This window comes from Meleagris gallopavo, chromosome 21 (assembly GCF_905368555.1).
Source record: "Meleagris gallopavo chromosome 21, MGAL_WU_HG_1.1, whole genome shotgun sequence".
NCBI classification, from domain to species: domain Eukaryota; kingdom Metazoa; phylum Chordata; class Aves; order Galliformes; family Phasianidae; genus Meleagris; species Meleagris gallopavo.
This window is the reverse complement of record NC_139424.1, coordinates 791959-810032: the sequence shown is the minus strand read 5'-3', so window position 1 is coordinate 810032 and position 18074 is coordinate 791959. Positions and strand designations below refer to the sequence as shown.

Below are 18074 nucleotides of genomic sequence, written 5' to 3'. Positions count from 1 at the left end.
AGATACTTACATGGATAATAACAGTCGCCTCTGAATTACACAGACAGCTTTAGGTGAGACAAAAAATTATCACATAGACTTTGAATTTCTCATGAGTAAGTGATGGGAGCTGAATCAAGGGGGGGAACAAGAAGAATGCAGTGGACAATTAGCAGATATAACTCATCTTTCCTGATCTGATGGCCCCAAGCCATCCTTTCTACAGTGCTGAGATGCTCCTGGAGTAACGTACCCCTTTCTTTTGGCTGTGCCCTGTTTCCTGGTGGGACTGGGCAGGTTGGAACTGCCGTAGTCATGGTGACTGGGTGCTGAGTGGGGTCTCAGTCTGCGTCCTTTCTTTTCAGAGCTCAGTAATTGCTTAGAGGTTGCTCTGTGCCCTGCAGAAGCAGAGGGGAAGGGGCTGTGGGTGCTGTGCTCAAGCTGTTGAGGCAGTGAAGCAACCAGGAGGTGCGAGAAGGCTGGCGCAGGGTGTGCAGTGCCTGCAGGAGCCATGGTGCTGGTTCTGTTTGAGGTCACAGACTGCCTCCAACAGACGGGGGCTGCAGCAACTGTCACACACACTCTGAATCTGGAGGCAGGACTGCTGGCACCATGCAGGGCCGCAGGGCAGACATGAACCAGCAGATCCAGGAGCTGCGCAACATCATTGCCTTGCAAGGTGCTGCTCTTACAGCATTGCAGGGACAGCCCATGCAAAGCTGAATCTGTGGGGACTCTTTGGGGTGCAGGGATGAGTGCACTCGTTGAGGGGTAGTGACTGTGGTGGGTTTGGACATTGGTCTCCAGTGTGGCACTCAAACGAAATGGGTGACAGTCCCACAGGGGACAGAATCTGCAGTGGCTTCCTGTTCCCAGGGGCACAATGACCTCCTGGAGAAAGGGGACATCAGGTTGCCACTGGGGCTCGGTGGAGCCTAGGCACTGGGGAGGGAGCATTTGGCCCAGTGTCCCATGTCTCTGTCTGGCCACTGTCCTTTTCCCATTTCCCAAGCCTCTGGGGCAGAGGAGGGGACTCATGTTCAACCCAGGGCAGCAGCAGTGGGTTGTATGGCACTAACAGCTCCTTAACATCCTGCAGAGCAAGGAAAAAAGTTTTCCAGGCAGTTGTCTGAGGAAAAGCTAAGGCAGAACAAAAATCTGCTTTCCCAGCTGCATGGGACATTGCGGGAGGACATCCACGCACTGGACGTTGCTCAGAAGGTACCTGCCATTCCTAACAGATGCACCCCTGCTCCTCTGCTGGATCCCTCCAGGAGCAAACACCAGCCCGTAGAGCAGCAGTAGGCAGTGGCAGTGCCCAGACAGACACTGATCTCTCTGTCCCTCTCCTGCCTGCAGCATGACCAGCGCATCATCTCCGAGTTTTGCGGAGCGCAGAAGTACTTGTGTGGCAAAACTGTGCAGGTAACAGGAAGGGTCTGCCTGGCAGCAGTTGGGAACAGGTGCTCACGGGAGTCCTTGGGCCAGCACCACCCCTCCCAGGGTGTGAGTGCTGTGAGACCTAGGGTGTGCACGGGTCCCATCCCATGAGAAATGCTCATTTTGTTGTGGGAGCCATCAGTACAGATATCTTCCAGCTCTTTGAGCAGCTCCCCAGCAGAGCTATGGCTGTCCTGCCTGCATTGTCTGCTGGGTTCCTGCAGGGCACAGCTGCACCCTAGGGAGCAGCTTGCTCTCTCTGCCTGTCCCAAGATCACAGCCCAGCTAGATGCCCGTGGACATTCAGGAGGTGCCAGAGCAATCCCAGAGGATCTGCTTTGCCCACGGGTCTCTTGCAAGGACAGAGCAGTGCCATCACATGCTGCCAGCATCTATATCTGGGTCATGACTGATTTATTTTAATTGATGCTCGCTCAGTCCTGGGTCTGCATTCTGCATCCTGCAGAGTCCTGGCTCTGGAAAGCCATCAGCACCCACTTCTGCCTCACTCTGCTGTTTGGGGCAAAGCTTTCCCACACTCAGCCCTGCCTGGGACTGACCATGTCCCAATGTCCCCACGTCCCCAAGCCTCTGACTCTGCCCTGGAATGAGGTTCAGGCAGGTCCAGCCCACGAGCTCCTGCATGCCCATCCAGGGAGCCCGAGAGAAGCTCCGGAGCAGCATCTTCGACCGGGTGAATGCCTGCAATGCACTGCTGCACGAGGTGAAGCGGAGGAGCCAGTACCGGGATGCACTGCAGTGGCAGCTGCAGCAGCTGCTGGATGTCAGGATCGATGACAAGCGGCACCAGGAGCAAGTGCAGGTACACAGATCCTCCCCAGTCCCAGCACTGCCCAGGCTCAGCATGCCGGGTCACCCCATGTCCCACCCCGCAGGTGATTCGCCAGCTGGAGAACAACATTGAGAAGATGCACATGAAAATCTACGCCGGGCAGAAGGTGACCACGCTGTACCTGGCACTGCGGGATGTCCTGAAGAAGGTGAGCTGCCCCTCACCATCCCCACTGTGTGATAGGGCTGCTCCTCTGCTGAGGACGTCTCGCTGAGGTTTGTTTGACCCGTGGCTCAGTGGATGACATGCAGTGGCTCTGTGCTGCAGGAGCTGGACTATCTGCTTCTGCATCTGGAGCTCCTGTACACCATGGCTGGGGCGTACCATGGGGAGGTGCAGGACAGGGAGCTGATGGCTTCGGATGCTCTCAGAGCCAGTGACATTACCAAGGTGAGAACAGCCCCAGGTCACCTTGGGGCCCTCTCCAATGCTCCAAAGCCCATACTGGCTTAGCACAAATGGCCCCATTTGCCCAGGGTAGTACATCTTCCTGGAGTAAATTGCAGAAATTTATTTCAGCAAAAAGCTGGGATTGCCCAACCCATGGCATGGCACGCCTTCATAGCTCCTCTGTATCTCCTCTGCCCTGGGCTGGGGTCAGCCCTACGTGCCCTCTGTCCTTTGCTACACAGCCCCTTTACACAGCAGTCTGCTTTGGCCATCCCAGAAGTCCAGCTGGCCCACAAAGGTCCTTCCAGCTTTGACTTCTTTCTCTCCGGCTCTGTCGTGCTCCAGAAGGACCTGGCCGTGCTGGAAACCCAGTTCTTGGCAGAGGAGGAGCTCAGACACCGCATCCTGTCTGCTCAGAAGGTGCAAACCGACTGGCTGTGGCTCAAGGAGGCAAGCAAAAAGCACTCAAGAGCGGTGAGTGGGTGGCAGCTGGGGCAGGGCAGAAGCTCAGGACCACCCTCCCCGGGTGCAAGGAGCACAGTGGTGACAATGGATGTCCTTTCAGCAAGCCAGGTATGACCTGGCTGTGGACTTCCCCTCCCTGCTGATGCAGGACTCAGCGCTGGGTGAGTACTCAGCAGTGCACAGGGTTAGGGCTCAGGCTTGAGGAGGAGGAGAAGGGTTCCATCCCCTGTTGCCCTTCCTCCCACCCAGGCTCCCAGGTACAAGCCACTAGGTCGCAGATTGAGCACGAGTCCTTTGTGACGGCGGAGGTGGAGAAGGCCAAGGCTGCGGTGCAGTGCTCCCGTGTCTGGGTAAGGGGACAGCCCACCCTGGGCAAAACCCTTCTGCCAGCAGCTGAGCCCTCTGCTCATGATCTCATCTGAGACTCTGTCCTCGTGGCTGAGCCCCCGCACCGTCCCTTGGCAGGACATCACCAGCAGGCTGCTGGCACAGCAGAAGTCCACAGCAGAGCTGGAGCAGCACATCAGAGCCTGCAAGGAGAAGCGGCAGGCACTGAAGGGCACGCTGCAGGAACTGGAGCTGAAGCACGCCAAGCTGAAGTTCCACCAGCCCCCAAGTGCTATCAGGTGCTGCCATGGCCTCAGGACACAGCCAGATGCAGATGCTCTGGGCAGTAGTGACACGTCCTCCTACTAGCTGGGCACGGGGATGTCCATGTCCCAATAGGTCCTCCTGCACCAGGAGCTTTGTTCAGTAGGGTGCTCCTCCCAGCAGAGCACCCAGAGCTGGGACAGCAGGGACACAAGGTGAGAAGGGATGGATGAGGTCCTGCAGAGCCCTGGTGGCAGCAGGTCCTGAAGCCATGATGTGGAGATACCCCTCAAACCCAGCCTGCTCAGTCCCAGCACGCTGCTGGGCACATGGAGGACTTTTCTTCCCATTCTGCTCTGGGAGGTGGCATCACTGGGCCTGAGCCCACTCTGCTCCGTAGTGTTGGGTCCATGTGGGCAGCCTGTGCAGCACGTTGGGGTATGTTTGCACATGGACAACCAGAGGGACGCGTGTGGGTCTGGGCAGCTGCAGGAAGCTGGAGGCAGAGCTACGGGTGCGCCTGCAGCAGGAGGAGGCCCGGCTGGAGCAGGCACGAGCCCAGTATGTGAGGAACCAGGAGCTGCTGCTGCAGTTTGAGAACGGCATCGACAACCTCATCATCCGTCTGCATGGCATCGACGTGCCTGAGGAGGTATGGGGTGTGCAGAGGAGCTGGGGACACAGTGCCGCCAGCTGCTCCTGCCTGTCCCCACAGTGTGTCCTCTCCCTAATGCAAGACTCATGGCAAGAATCATTTCTTAGAACCACAGGATGGCTTGGGTTGGAGGGGATCTCGAAGATCATCCAGTTCCAACCCTCCTCCCGTGGATTGAGTGTCCTTCATCAGCTCAGGCTACCCAGGGCCCCATCCAGCCTGGCCTTGCACACCTCCAGGGATGAGGATTCAATGCTGCAGTGCATCACTGTGGCACTTGGTGCAGCCACCGTCACCCAAAGCAAATCGCTGTCCCTGTCTTTCTCTCTACCTGCAGGATCTCTCCATCGAGTTCAAAGGGGTGGATGAGAAGCTGCAGTACTGCAGGCAGAAGCTGCAGCACCTGGCCCAGCGCGTGAGCTCCCTGCCTGCCCACAGCTACAGCCCTGATGAGGACAATGAGGTGCTTGGATGCTCTGTCCTTGCTCTGGTCTTTGGGGCTCCACGTGTGGCTCTGTGGCACATCCCAAGGTGTCCTCCCTGCTGGAAGAATGGAGGTGACCCTGGGGAAAGGGCAGGATAGTGCTGGACACTGCGGAGTGTCCTCTTCCCCAGAGGGACAGCAAGGTGGGACACTCCTCATGTTCTAACACCCACCTTCCCTTCGGCAATTAAGTCTAAGTTTTTCACAGACTTTTGTGAAGGTCAGGAATTTAATGGAGAAAACGACTGCGAGAGAGCCATGGAACCTGAAGATTCCTTTGGAGGACATAGGCTCTGGGGTGCAAGGTAAGTGAATACAGGGACGTGTCCCACAGCCACTGCCCAGCCCCGGGCACTTCTGGGTGTCCTGTGCTGCCTTCCTCTGTCCCATCAGACCCCAACCCATGAACTATGTCTGTCTGCAAGGCTTTGGGGGTAGGGTTTGGGACTAGAGAAGAGCAAAGGTAACTGGTGAGTGGGTGGGTGAGTGCTGAACCCTATTAGGAAGCAAGCAGAGCTGCTCTGGGGCAGGGGGTGGGGGAGCTGTGTGTCTTCATCAGCCAAATATAAGGGACTTCAACATCACCCGAGTGGGAAAACAAACCAGTGCTTGTCTCTGTGAAGCCTCACCTCTTGTGGGACACTCTTGGATGAGTTGAGTTTTCAGCTGCTTACCACCTTTTTATGATGAAAGCAGGACCTGTGACCACCACCCCACGGCTCCAGCCCTCTATGGGAAGCCCAGCAGTGTCAGGGATGAACCATTGCGGTGGCAGCGGCAGTGCCAGGGGATGCTGAGAAGGGAAAACCCAGCGGGCAGCACCTGTGCTGGAGATGCTACCAATCCTCTGGGATTGGTGGCTCTCCCTGGGGATGCAGGCATCATGGCAGAGGAAGCCTCACAACCTCCCTAAGCCCACTCCTCCCTGCTTTCTCCCTCAGCTCCCTCTGATTTTGTTGATGAAGACCACGACCTGGTTCTCACCCGGGAGGACATCAAGAAGCAGGGGCTGAGCCTGATAGAAAGCAAGATGAGAAGCAGCAAGAGGAAGTAGCGACTGCTGCCCCAGAGCTTCTGATGCCTTTCCTTTCCCCAGCAGGTTAAATAGAGCAGAGCTTTCTCATTCCTTACAAGTCTGTGGTAAAGCTGGAAAGGAAGAGCTGGTGAGGCATACTGCTCTCACCCACCTGGGGACAGAACTGGGGTGGGAGCAGCTTTCCCAGCCAGAGCAAAGCCATGGGTAGGCTGGCTGGCTTTCTTCCCCCTGGATCTTGGGATGCCAACACCTTTTCTGGGCTCATGGCTCACCAAAAAGGCTCTACAGAAAGCCAAGGACACTGACTGGTGCAAGGGCACACAACTTACTCCTGCTGTCCGAGGGCTCTGAGGCTGCTATGGGGAAATGTATGGCTGGTGAGAGAGGGGAACTCAGGATGGGTGTCCAATTCCCTGCGGAGGAGAGAAGGGGCAGGGCTGAAAACCAGATGAAGGCCCCAGTGCAGAGCTGTCCAACCTCTTCTTGGACCTCTCCTGCCTCCTTCCTCCTCTGCTGCCTGTACACACAGCGTTCAGCTCCCACTGCCACCCCTACGCTCAGAGCAAAGTCTGGGCAGCAGCTCAGGGCCTGAAGCTGACACCTTCCCCACTGGGACCAGGGCAGCACAGTGTGGGTCACAGGCACCTGGCTCCACCAGGAGGCATTTTGTTCTCTGCAAGCAAAGACACATCAAATAGTGCTGCAAATAGATGGTGCTGTTTCCCCAAATACAGCCAACAGCAAAGGCCTCTGGCAGGTGCCTGCTGGAGACCCAGCAGTGTTTACCCCATCCCTGCTCTCAGGGGGACATCATCACTGTCACCTCCACTCGGTCCCTGGACTTCATTTGTCACCTCATCATGGCAGGGAAGGAATGGCTGTGTTTGCCAAGTGTGCTGAGGGACTGCTGTGTCACACCAGATGTTCTCTGTGGGTTTTGTGAGGCTATTGGTAAGGAGAATGTATGGCAAAAAACACAGCCTAGTTTGGAAACTGGAGTCCAATCACTCTTGTGGACTGGGGGTTTCCATCAGCTGTGAGAGGTCCCAGAGAAAAGGGTTTGAACAGAACAGAGGAATCCCAAAACACTTCTCCAATTTATGCTTTGTGGCCCATTTGCCAACATCAGAGTAATTCTGCAGTGCTCCACCCACCTTCTCAAGAAGGAGAAGAGCAATCACAAACAGCGGCGTTGTGGTTTTGGCTCTGTTGAAACCCATTAGAGGAGGAAGATCCAGAGGCAACCTCTCATCACGAGTGCCACAGCATCCCAAATCCTTTACATGTCTGAAAAGCCATCCTGCAATCAGCGCCTGGAGTTTTAATCCTCTTGTGCCAAAGCGATGGTACAAGGAGTGGGAAGGAACCAGAGGCAGTGGCTTGATTCCTGGATCAAAAATCTGGATGCCCCACGGCACAGAGATGATGGGGCAGGAGGACCTCACAGGGTTGGTCTGGGGGAGGGTGCAGAGCATTCACTTGGCTTCTGAGAAGGGCAAGCTGGTGCTGGCTGGAGCTTCAGCAGACATAGAGATAGCACAGCACAGGGAAGGAGCAGAGATTTCCTCTCCCTCCCCAGAAACATTTCCTCCCACCGCGAGTGTTGCCAAAGGGTTGAAGGGAGCTACGGTGCCAGAGCTGGCGAGGGACCTAAAATAGGACATCATGAACTCACATCAGAGACTTCGCTGCACTAAAATATCTCTGCCCTGGAAACGCTTGTGGGAAGTCTGGCTTTGGGTGGGTGTGGGTTTTTTTTAAGGATGTGATCAAAATCACATGAAACGAAGCACAGCTGAGGGAAGGAAGACAGGCTGGAGCTGGTATTGGAGCTTGAGCACTGGGGTTTTCCTGCTGAGGATGCAAGCACAGAGATGGGTGGGGGGCACCAAGCCAAGTCAGCTGCTCTGAGGTCACAGCAAGCAGCCTGGCCAGCTGTCCTGGGCAGGGAACAGTGGGCATGGCCATCACAGAGTGCTCCAGGAGGCAAACTCATGCAGCCAGAGAAACTCAGGCACTTCTCCATTCCCATGCTGGCACTGTGATGACTGATACTGATGAAGGTGACTTAAGGCTCTCTGTGTAACAGAGGTACAGCCTCTTTTTGCAGCAGGGTGACAATGGGGCCAGGGTGCCCACAGTAGCTCCTGCCCCTTGAAGGACCCTGCCCAAAGTGACCCTGAAGAGCAAGACAAGAGGGGAGGTTAACAACTTTCTGGCAGCAAAAAGCATGTAAGAAAAAAGAATCAACATCTCTTGGGTGGTGCAAACACAACAGCTGGCCTTATCTCCCATCCAAGGATTGCTAGGAAGGGAACTCCTCTGGCCAGCTCAGTGCAGTCGATCCAAGACATGCTTTAACCATCCACGTGGATCCAGGGAACGTATGGAAGGGATGAAGGGGAGCAGGAGGTAAAGAGGTTCCCTGAGTGCCTACAAGGTGAAGGGGGAGGTGGAAGAGGGAGGAGGGGGTGGGATCTGAGGGCCATCCATCCATCCTCCTGCGCCCGCCCATGGAAGTGACACATGGGTGCAGACAAGCCAGGTCAGCTGTATTTATTGAGAACGTTTGTGGAGGGGTTAAAAATATTTCCACTAGCTCTATACGAATTTATAAACCTATATTCTTTGTATATTTTAATAAATGCATCTATGACCATCATGCAAAGGTAGGTTCTTCAGTAAGAAAATAGCGAGATAAAAAAGGAAAGTGCTCATCCAGCCTGCAGGTCCCCGCTCACGGGCGAGCTGACACAGGGACCCCTCAGGCTGTGGATGACACAGGGACACTGCTGGCATTGTCCCTACTGCCACCCAGCCTGAGCCATCCAAACTATGACATGGGGACTGCGGGGCTGAGGCTCAAACCCACCCAGGGGATACCAGAGAGGGTGGCCCAGGCGGGGAGGGGACGTGTCCCCATGCCCCCAGCTCTGCCTCCAGCCCTCAGGGCCACCGTGCTGCCTCACTGTCCCCTTTCTTCTTTCCCCATTGCCTGAGGGAAGGGGGGAGTTGGGGTGCTCTGCCAGGAAGCAACATGGATGAGGACATCTGGGGGGACACAGTGTCACGATGGACAAGCAAGCAGCCAAAACGCCATCGGGGGACAAAGCTCTTGCTGAGCAGGGGGACAGTGATTATTGCTTTGTAGGGCCAACAAGGTGGGGTCAGAGGCTCACTGTGATTTGGGGTTGGAGGGATGGTGTTTGGGGGAGATGGTGATTCCTCAAGGTTCCTTGTGCACCAGCCTGAGCCATCCAATGTTCCCATGGGACGATGCTCCATTGGGACAGGGAATGTGACAAGGACACAGGGCTGGACACCATTGGTCTTCAGAACCTCCTCTGTTGGCAGGGGAGACCCTGGCCAAGGGTGACCTGTGGCCTCCAGCAGCCACTGACCCTCTGTCATCAGATTTCCCTTTCACCCCTATTTTGAGTGGTACAGACCCCAATTTGTGAGACTGGGACCAGTCCTCTCCGTCCCTCTTTCTTCACAGCATGAGCAGGCAGGGACAAGACCATGGGCAATAGGGCAGTTGTGGCCTCTTGAAGATACCCGGGGTGGGGGGGGACACAGAGGGACCCAAAGCCATCGGGACAACACTGCACCCAGCCCAAGGGGTGCAGGAGGGACTGGGACAATGTGTAGGGGAACCTGGGAAGTGCACCCCATCCCCTCGCCATCCCCAAGTCCATAAGGCGACACTGCAGCAGCTTAAGGTGAGAGGTGTTGTTGGTACCGAGTCTCAGAGCTTGGCTGGGATGGAGCATGATGTAAACATTTCTGATCCGCATGGGGCACGGCCGGAGGAGGAGGAGGAGGAGGAGGAGGAGGGGTTTGGGGAGGGGGTTAGTGGGAGTCCTTCATCTGCTTCTGGATCTTCTGCAGCATCTCCTGCATCCGCCGCAGCTGGAAGGGAACAAAGAGGTGACAGCAGGGAAGGTGGCATCGCCATGTGCTGCCCATGGCCACGTCACCTCCCCTGATCAAGCCTTCCAAGTCTGGACCACTAGGAATTGTGTTCTGGGGCAAAACCTACCATTTTCTTCAAATTCTTCCCCACCCTGTGTGGGGCATTGCAGAAAGGGTGTCCCATGCTGGGGCTGGGGGAGCACATGAGGACAGCAGAGAGGAGGAATGGAAGCTCAGTTCTCACCTCTTCATCCTTCTCCCGGATGAGCTTCTCCGTCTCCGAGTCCGGCACTGGGGGGATGACAGGGATGGGGAAATCCGTGCCACTCTCCCGTGTCAGCTTGCTGCAGGGCAGAGAGAGAGGAGGTGAGGATGCTCCCACCCCCCCAGACTCAAGCTCTCCCAGCTCTCCAAACACCTCCAAGCCCCACGCAAGATCTGGGGACATCACTGTCAACCTGGTGCCCCACAGCTGCTGGCAGTGCAGCTTTCCCAGAGCATCGCTGAGGACAGGCATTGCAGCACAGCGCATCCCCCCCTGGGCCACCCTTTTGGGCAGGACTGAAGTGATCTGAGTCGATGGGTTCTGCCATGACAAGGGCATGGGGAGGGTCCCCGTTGGATGACACGTGGTGGGGACATCACTGTCACTCACAGTGGTCACGCGTGCCACCACGTGCCAGCGACAAGCAGAGCAGTGATGGGTTCAGTGAAGCTGACACAGGGAATGGCTGCCCCAAGGCACTGGGGTAGGTGTGGGTGTGCACAGGCAAGGGCTGGCTTCTGACTGTGTCCTGACTGGCTTTTCACTGCTCCTCACCATTGGGGGTCACTTTGGGATGGTCACTGGGGATGGGGAACCAAGCATGAGCCGAGCAATGTCACCAGCCCAGGGAACCTGCCCCAGGGACCCTTCTTAAAGGAGTCAGTGGCTGCGCCCTGAGCTGGCTTCACCCCAGGATGAGGCGCTTTGCTTTGTGTGCCTTAGGATGGGGACTAAGTTGTGCTGTGCCCAGCGCACCCATCCCCACGGGCCCCTTTGCTGCTGGAAGTGGGTGCTTGGTGACAGTGGCACACGGTGTCCCTGCCTTGCCCAAACGAGTTGGAAATCCCCAGTACATGGGCACAGCATCCTCCCATTGGTGCTGCACCACGGGCAGTCAGATGCTGATCTGGGCAACGGGTGGGTGGCTGCAGGGTTGGCCCAGGAGCCCCCCCCCCAGTGCTTTTGTGCACAGCCCTTGCCAGGCACAGAAGGACCAAGACAGCATTGGGTACCAGCAAGCACTTTATAGAGGGGCAGGGGGATGCAGCGGTGGTGGCAGGGGGGACGGGCCCGTCCCCAGCTCAGTCTGCGGAGCAGTCGGAGCAGCACAGCCGCAGCGCCGAGGACTGCTTCCTTCTCCCAGTGCACATGGAGAGACAAGCTTAGGGCACCCATGGCCATCACCAGTGACTGCCCAAAGCTAAGGACAAAGTCCCCCGCAGAGTCCCCACACCATGCCAGCCCATTGGGCACCCAGATTTTGGGTATGCAAGTGCCATCAATCTGGCAATGATGGCAGAGCCCTGGCACCTGCTGCCTGCTCTGCTCTGCCCCCAAAGCCCATAAACACAGGGTTCCCATCACCCCTCCAGCCACCAAGGCGAGGCCACCCACCGTGACAGGGCATCCTATGGACAACCCAAGGAGAGGAGGGGCTGCCCCAGCCCTCCCACAGCCCAGCCCTGCTCCCAGGCCCGTACTTGCGGTTCCTCTCCTTCACCACCATGCGGGTCATGCTCTGGATGCACTGCGTGCGGTAGTTCTCGTAGTGCGTCTCACGCGTCACATCCTTCAGGTCCTGCATGTGGGTCCTCACCAGCATGGTGCGCAGCTTCACAAAGTCACAGTGAGACGGATTCTCCACTGGGGAGGGGGAACCAGGGGTCAGGGGACCCCAAATGTACCCACGTGGGGACCAGATCATGAAGAAGGAACACGAGATGCCCCCATCTCCATAGGGATACGTCCTGGTGACGTTACCTTCCACGATGCCCCAGGGGTAGAGCCGCCCACGGACACGCCGTCCCTTGGCTTCCACCACCGTGTTGCTGCCGATGACAGCAAAGGGGATGCTCTCCTGCAAGAGAATGGACATAGAATTAGAGCAGGTCTTGGCCCTGCTGCTGTGGCCCACAACCCTCTACCTGCATTTCTCTGTCCATATCCAGCACTGATACCCTGGAGCTCTGTCTATGGGGTGGCAGCATCACAGTATGGGTTTTCCTACCTCCATCCCCATCCCTATCCCCATCTCCATTTCCATCCCCGTCCTATCCCTTCCTTCCAGGTTGCAGGTGGCAACAGCAAGATCTCCATGGGATGTCCAGCATCCATAAAGTGTGACATGGCTTCCTTGGCCCCAGGTCCCCTCCAGGACAAGATGACCCTACTCTGTGGGGCTCTGCCCCCTCCTCCATAGTGCTGGAGGAGCCCAACCCACCTTCAGGGCTTGGTCCTGCAGCTTGAACTCCTCATCCTCATCCGAGTCGCACTCAGGGAACTGATAGATGCGGATCCCATAGTGGTCAATCTCCTCCCGGATCTGGAAGAACACAGCCAGTGCGTGGCAGGGCTCTGTCCCATGGGAAGGGACAGGGCCACACACCCCATGTCCCCCATGCACCCAGCACATTTGTCCCCAAGTTGGGTGACACAGAGATCCCACCATTCGCAGAGAGACACGTCCTTGGGAACACGGAAAATGTTCCACACAAAGCCCAGGCAGGGGATTGGAAGAGCCAGCAGACAAGGCGAGCAGGAGGTGAGGGGACGGTCGGGGCAAGACCTCACCTTATTCTTCATCCGTTCCACCTCGGCGGGTGTCAAGGTGTCAGCCTTGGCCAGTACAGGCACGATGTTCACACGCTGGTGCAGCGCCCGCATGAACTCCACATCCAGTGGCCGGAGGCTGCGGGAAGCCCCGTGAGTCCCAAGCCCTTCCCTGTCCCTCCCATTCCTGCTGCTAGCCCCAGGTGGGCAAGGGATGCGAATACCCCTACCCGTGGCCAAAGGGCGAGATGAAATAGATGCAGCAGTGCACACGGTTGTCCTGGATGTTCTTGCGATTGAGGCCACTTTCATCACGGAAATACTGCTCGAACTGCTGGTCAATGTAGTCAGCCACCGGCTTCCAGCTGTGGAGACAGCGAGCTGGGAGGGAGGTGACCACCCCGTGGCCCTTCCCCAGCTCCAAACTCACCATCTCCAGGCTCAACGCCTCCTCCTAGGTCAGTATCATGTCTCAAGGACAGCATAAGCCATAGTATCACTGAGCAACTGGGGGCTGCCCACACCCACATCCCCATCCCCAGATCCCCATCCTTGTGGACATTCCATTCCCCTCCCCGTGCTGAGGATGTGCCCTGGGTCGCACCACTCAGTGTTGTTGACAGCATCACCGAAGCCCGGCGTGTCCACAATGGTCAGGCGCAGCTTGACGCCCTTCTCCTCAATATCCACCACATGCTTGGTGATCTCCACCGTCTGCGTGATGCGCTCTGAAGGGACAGGAGACATGGGGATGGCACGGGGTGGGGATGAGCAGGATGTGCTCACAGCCACAGTGGCACTGCACTCAGTACAATCCCCGTGATGGGATGGCAGTGACACAAGGAGATATCACAGCCCCTGAGTCTCTCCCAGCCCTTGGGGACATGGGACACCACCAGGCTACCGGTGTCCCCATGATGGTGACCTGGTCACCATGGGCACCAAACCCAGGCACATCATGGGTGCTTTGAGTCCCTGGCTTTTAAATACAACACCAATAGGAGCCCTCACACTCTGTCCTCACATCCCATGTCCCAAAGGATGCTACCATTGTGTGTAGCCATGCATGCATTCACCGAGGCTGCAAACAGCTCCTAGCAACCAACAGAAATCCAATAACTCTGCTGGATCCCGGGGATGGGACCGTATTTCAATTCACCAGGCCACGTGGCACTGCGCCCCGGACCTGACTGTCCCCGGCGCCCTGTGAGCCCCAACAAGCCGGGCTTTGTTCTGCCACTGCTCTGAGACAAACCCATGCCAGAGGACCCTACTGCCTTGGCAGAGCCCCACGCCTGCTTCCTCCTTTGGGAAAAGCCCAGAAGTGACAAACATGGGCGTAGGGGACCGGAGGAGCCCAGCTGGGGTGGAGAGGAACTGCCAGCTCTGAGGCTCATAGCTGGAGATGGTTCTCCAGACCCACCCGCACTCCCTCCCCACTGCCCTACCTTCAGCATTGAGAAGCTTGCGGTCCCTGTACATGTCTGTCAGGAAGAGGCTGTTGACGAGGGTGGATTTGCCCAGCCCAGATTCCCCTGCAGTGACAAGGAGCGGTGAGGGGACACTCAGGTCACTGTCCCCACTCCAGCTACCATGCAGTCTCCTACCTGCCACCATCAGCGTGAAGTCAAAGCCCTTCTTCACTGACTTGCGATGGACCTGGTTGGGAAGCGTGGCGAAGCCCACATACTCCTTGTCATCCTACAGGTAGAGGGGACATGGGACAGCGTGCTCCCCATGGGGCTGTGCTCCCCTGGGCAAACCCAAGGAGGTCATGGCACCGTAGGACCCCATGGGTTGGGCGCACACCTCATGGTTACTCCTCCATCCCCTCTACCACCCCTGCTCCCCAGGGGCCCACCGCACCTCAGAGGAATCGTAGGGGTCCAGCTGCCCCCAGGGGCTGCGCGGCCGTGAGGGGCTGGGCGGCGGGGGGGCCATGATGAGCTGCTGGGTGTCCAAGGGTCGGGGGCGAGAGAAAGACCGCACGTCGTGCTCATCGGCAGGCTCCTCACCGGGGGCCCTCCCACAGAGGGGGTGGCCAGAGTCCCGCCGGCCCTCAGGGGGCTCCACTTTGCGGGGGCTGTCGGCAGGAGGGCAGTCCCTGAGGAACTGGGTGAGCTCAGCCTCTTCTGAGTCCTCCTTCAGGAAGCGCTTGATCTGGGGAGGGAGAAGGGCGAGGAGAAAGGGGACGGCTGTGGTGGCTGTGCCGTGCCATGATGGCACCACGGTGGCATCGCACTGTGATGGCTCTGCATCTTGGGAGTCCCACACCAACACAACATCAGAACCCCAAATCTCCACTGTCAGCCTCATGCACCCCAAGGCAGGGACACCTTGGGGACAAAAGAAAGGGACAAGAGTGCCAGCCCCGGGACAGGTGTGGGGACAGAGCAGGGACAGCGTGGGGCCATGCAGCAGGGTGGTGCGGGCGCTTACAGCTTGCTGCATGGGGAGGTCGGCCGGATCCTGGCACTCCTGGGGACACAGGTGGGGGCTGTCCCCCCTGGCTCTGGGAGGGCCCTGGACACTCACACGTTCCTTGGGGTCTTCTGGCAGAACCCCCATGTGTGGCTGTGAGGGAAAGGTGCACTGGGAGGGAGGAAGAGAGCGACAAGAAAGATGAGACAGCCCTGGAGCTGAGGAGAACCTTAGAGGGGGAAGGAGTTTGTGCGTGGTTCCCCATGGTCATCACCATAGGATCCCTGGCCCTACAAGGTGGCCCCAAACAGGGGACATGTAGGGCCTTGGGGAGCTCCCACTCTGCGGGACAGCATCTTGGGGTTTCAAAATGACAGTCCACCATGGAACACACTTCCCCCTTTCCATGTCCTATGTCCCTGCCGGAGGCGAGGCAAAGCACGCTGAGTTATTGGGCTGGAAACGAGGTCACACTGCTGCCGGGCCACAGCATGCTCAGCTGCCCCGCACTGCCCAGCACCCCCACAGCCACCACGATGGTGACAGTGGTCTCCCCATCGAGGGGCTGAATGGCCCCTACAGTACCCCACCCCCTCCACCTTCAGTGTGTCAGCAGCACTCAGTGTGTCCCTGCAATCGCATCATTCTCACCCTGATCAGTTTGCTCAGGGCATGCTGCCCATCTGAGGACCACATGGAGACAGGTGACAGTGCCCTCTGTCCCCAACCACTCCCAATCCCACTACCCCACTGTCTCAATGGCCCTCGGGGGTCCTCTCCCCAGCACAGAGCCCTATAATGCTACGAGGGGCTGCACCACATCCTCGAGGAGCCCGCAGCAAGCATGTCCCCAAGCAAGGCTGTCTTGGGGACAGAGCTGCAGCACATTCCCCAGCTCCCTCCAGTCGGGTGAGGGCTCCCACTGTGCCCCCCACCCACATCTGCCCCCTTTACCCCTCATACCTCCTGCAGAGGCTGCAGCTCAGGGCAGGTGGCCATGGCCCAGCCGCTGTCACTCGTGGCAGGGAGATGCTGTGAGTGGCACAGGCTGCGCACAGGCTCAGGGAGGGACAGGAGGGACATTAGCATAACTCCACCCTGCATGAGCACCCAGCACCCTCAGTACCCAGACATGGCTCTGGGGGGGTGCAGGAGCAGCGCAAGGGGCACAGGGGAGCACCGGGATATGGGGAGAAGAGTGAGCCCAGCTGTGAGGCAAGAGAGCAGCTCTGGGGGTGGCAAAGGTCATAAAGCATCATCAGACAAGGCAGTGGGTGGGTGGGAAGAGAATTGGGCTGCCTGACTGCCATACGCCCCTCAGGCTGAGTGGGACATCTATCCTAAAAGCAACGTCTCCATCCCAAATACCTCCACCCACAGCAAAACACCTCTATGTTGCCCACCTCATCCTCAGGGGTTAACCCAAGTGCTCACAGGGCCCCTGCAGGGCAAAAGCCCAAGCTGTCAGGGCTGGGGTCTGCTGCCATCAGCCCGATGCTGATTTGCCTTGATGCATGTCGAGATGCATTGGGCACGGGACTGGGCACGCTTCACTTGCCTGGCTTAGCTGGGAAAGTGCTAAAAAGCCCCAAAGCACGAGTGGGGTTGAGGGGGGAGAGCTGAACCATGGCGATGTAAGTGCACAAGGGTCCAGTAGGGAGTGATGCTCCATCCCCCGGCACCCCATAACACAGAGGTTCTGCATGGGATGTCACACCAAGTCCCAGCAGCATCATCACCACAAGGCCCTGACTATCCCACCTGTGAGTGGGGATTTACAGTGCTGCTCCATGCCCCGTAAGCGGATTACACACCCTGCTGCACATGCTGGCGAGGAGGCATTTGCTGCCTCGTCCCCACCTGCCACCCCGCATCGCACCTTCCTGCAGGTGACAGCTCAAGGGCTGCGAGGGGGGAGGCTGCAGAGGCACTGGGGCAGCAAAACCTGTGCTGGGAGAGCCACTGTGAGCATCCCCACGCTTGGCTGCTCCCTTCAGCCTTCCCCAGGCTGCTCTGGGGAAGCTCTGCAGCCAGGATGTGGGCACCCCAGAACCACACTGCACTCTACCACTGCATCTCACCTAAAGGTGGCATCCATCCATGTCACACACCACTCCTCACATCACAACACCACCAGCACCTTTGCCCCCCTGCTGCCTGCCAGTCCTCTCACCCAACATCCACATCCACTGTGCTCCCTGCAAACTGCAAGAAGCTTCTTCATAACCCATCCCCATGGCTCCCCCACCCCCCCTTAAGAACAAGGGGCTCAACCGTCCCTGTGTTCCTTTCCCAAGGCAGCCAGCACCTGGGCTGCAGCCACACGTTGCTGAGCTGTGCCGGGAGCTCCCAGCTGCCAGCAATACCCTAAAATCAGAATTTCTCACTTCCAGCTCTCACCTCCCACCCCATCGGTGGTGGCTCTGTTGGGAAACCCATCCTCGGGCTGCATCTGTCGCTCTTGGGCAGCCCGGAGAGGCGGTGATGGAGCTGAGAGCGTTACCAGGGCTGAGAATCGCTTTGGACATGGGAAACACAGGTGAGGAGCAGGGCGGAGGGTCGGGCAGTGGGATGGTGCCCGGCTCCGGGCATGGTGATGGCATCGGGCAGAGGACCACGCAAAAATCCCCTTCCCTTGGTTCAGCCCTTCCCTCGAGGCACCTTTCCAGAGCCGCAGGAATGAGCGGGCCGGGAGCGCAGGGCAGCACGGCGGTGCCGCAGCCTGGAGGTGACACCGGGGCCGCCCGGGCTAGAAGCAGCACAGCGCTCCGGTACGGATCGCTAATCGCACCGCAGCCCGGAGCGGGGGGAGGCGAGCAGGAGCACTGAGCGCGCCAAGAGCGCGAAGCGGCCCCGACGTGGCCGGGAGCGGATGGCTCAGTAGCGGGGACGGGGCGACCCTCGGCTCCGTCCGCTCCCCAGGCCCATCCGGCACCGTTTGGAGAGGGCTCTCCGCGGGACCGCCGCGCTCCTCCGGCCGCCCTTCCCTCCCCTCTCCCCGCGTCCCGCGCCGCAGGAATGTGCCGCTCG

The 18074-nt window shown here is 58.3% G+C and overlaps 2 protein-coding genes across 2 annotated transcripts; one reads left to right on the top strand and one right to left on the bottom strand.

Moving 5' to 3' along the window:
• The first annotated feature begins 60 nt into the window (after positions 1–60).
• CCDC183 (coiled-coil domain containing 183) lies at positions 61–8555 on the top strand. The gene is made up of 14 exons (XM_010721830.4): positions 61–658; positions 1079–1200; positions 1339–1404; positions 2075–2242; positions 2316–2420; positions 2540–2662; positions 3008–3136; positions 3228–3288; positions 3377–3477; positions 3593–3753; positions 4205–4370; positions 4711–4836; positions 5066–5162; positions 5799–8555. The coding sequence occupies exons 1-14, from the start codon at positions 592–594 to the stop codon at positions 5909–5911; spliced, it is 1605 nt and encodes a 534-aa protein (XP_010720132.3). The 5' UTR covers positions 61–591; the 3' UTR covers positions 5912–8555.
• SEPTIN4 (septin 4) lies at positions 8435–17694 on the bottom strand. The gene is made up of 12 exons (XM_085240554.1): positions 17445–17694; positions 14490–14783; positions 14231–14324; positions 14072–14158; positions 13228–13351; positions 12854–12988; positions 12645–12762; positions 12295–12396; positions 11835–11931; positions 11555–11717; positions 10053–10152; positions 8435–9805 (listed from the first exon to the last, which is right to left on the bottom strand). The coding sequence occupies exons 1-12, from the start codon at positions 17481–17483 to the stop codon at positions 9746–9748; spliced, it is 1413 nt and encodes a 470-aa protein (XP_085096680.1). The 5' UTR covers positions 17484–17694; the 3' UTR covers positions 8435–9745.
• Positions 17695–18074: the final 380 nt, after the last annotated feature.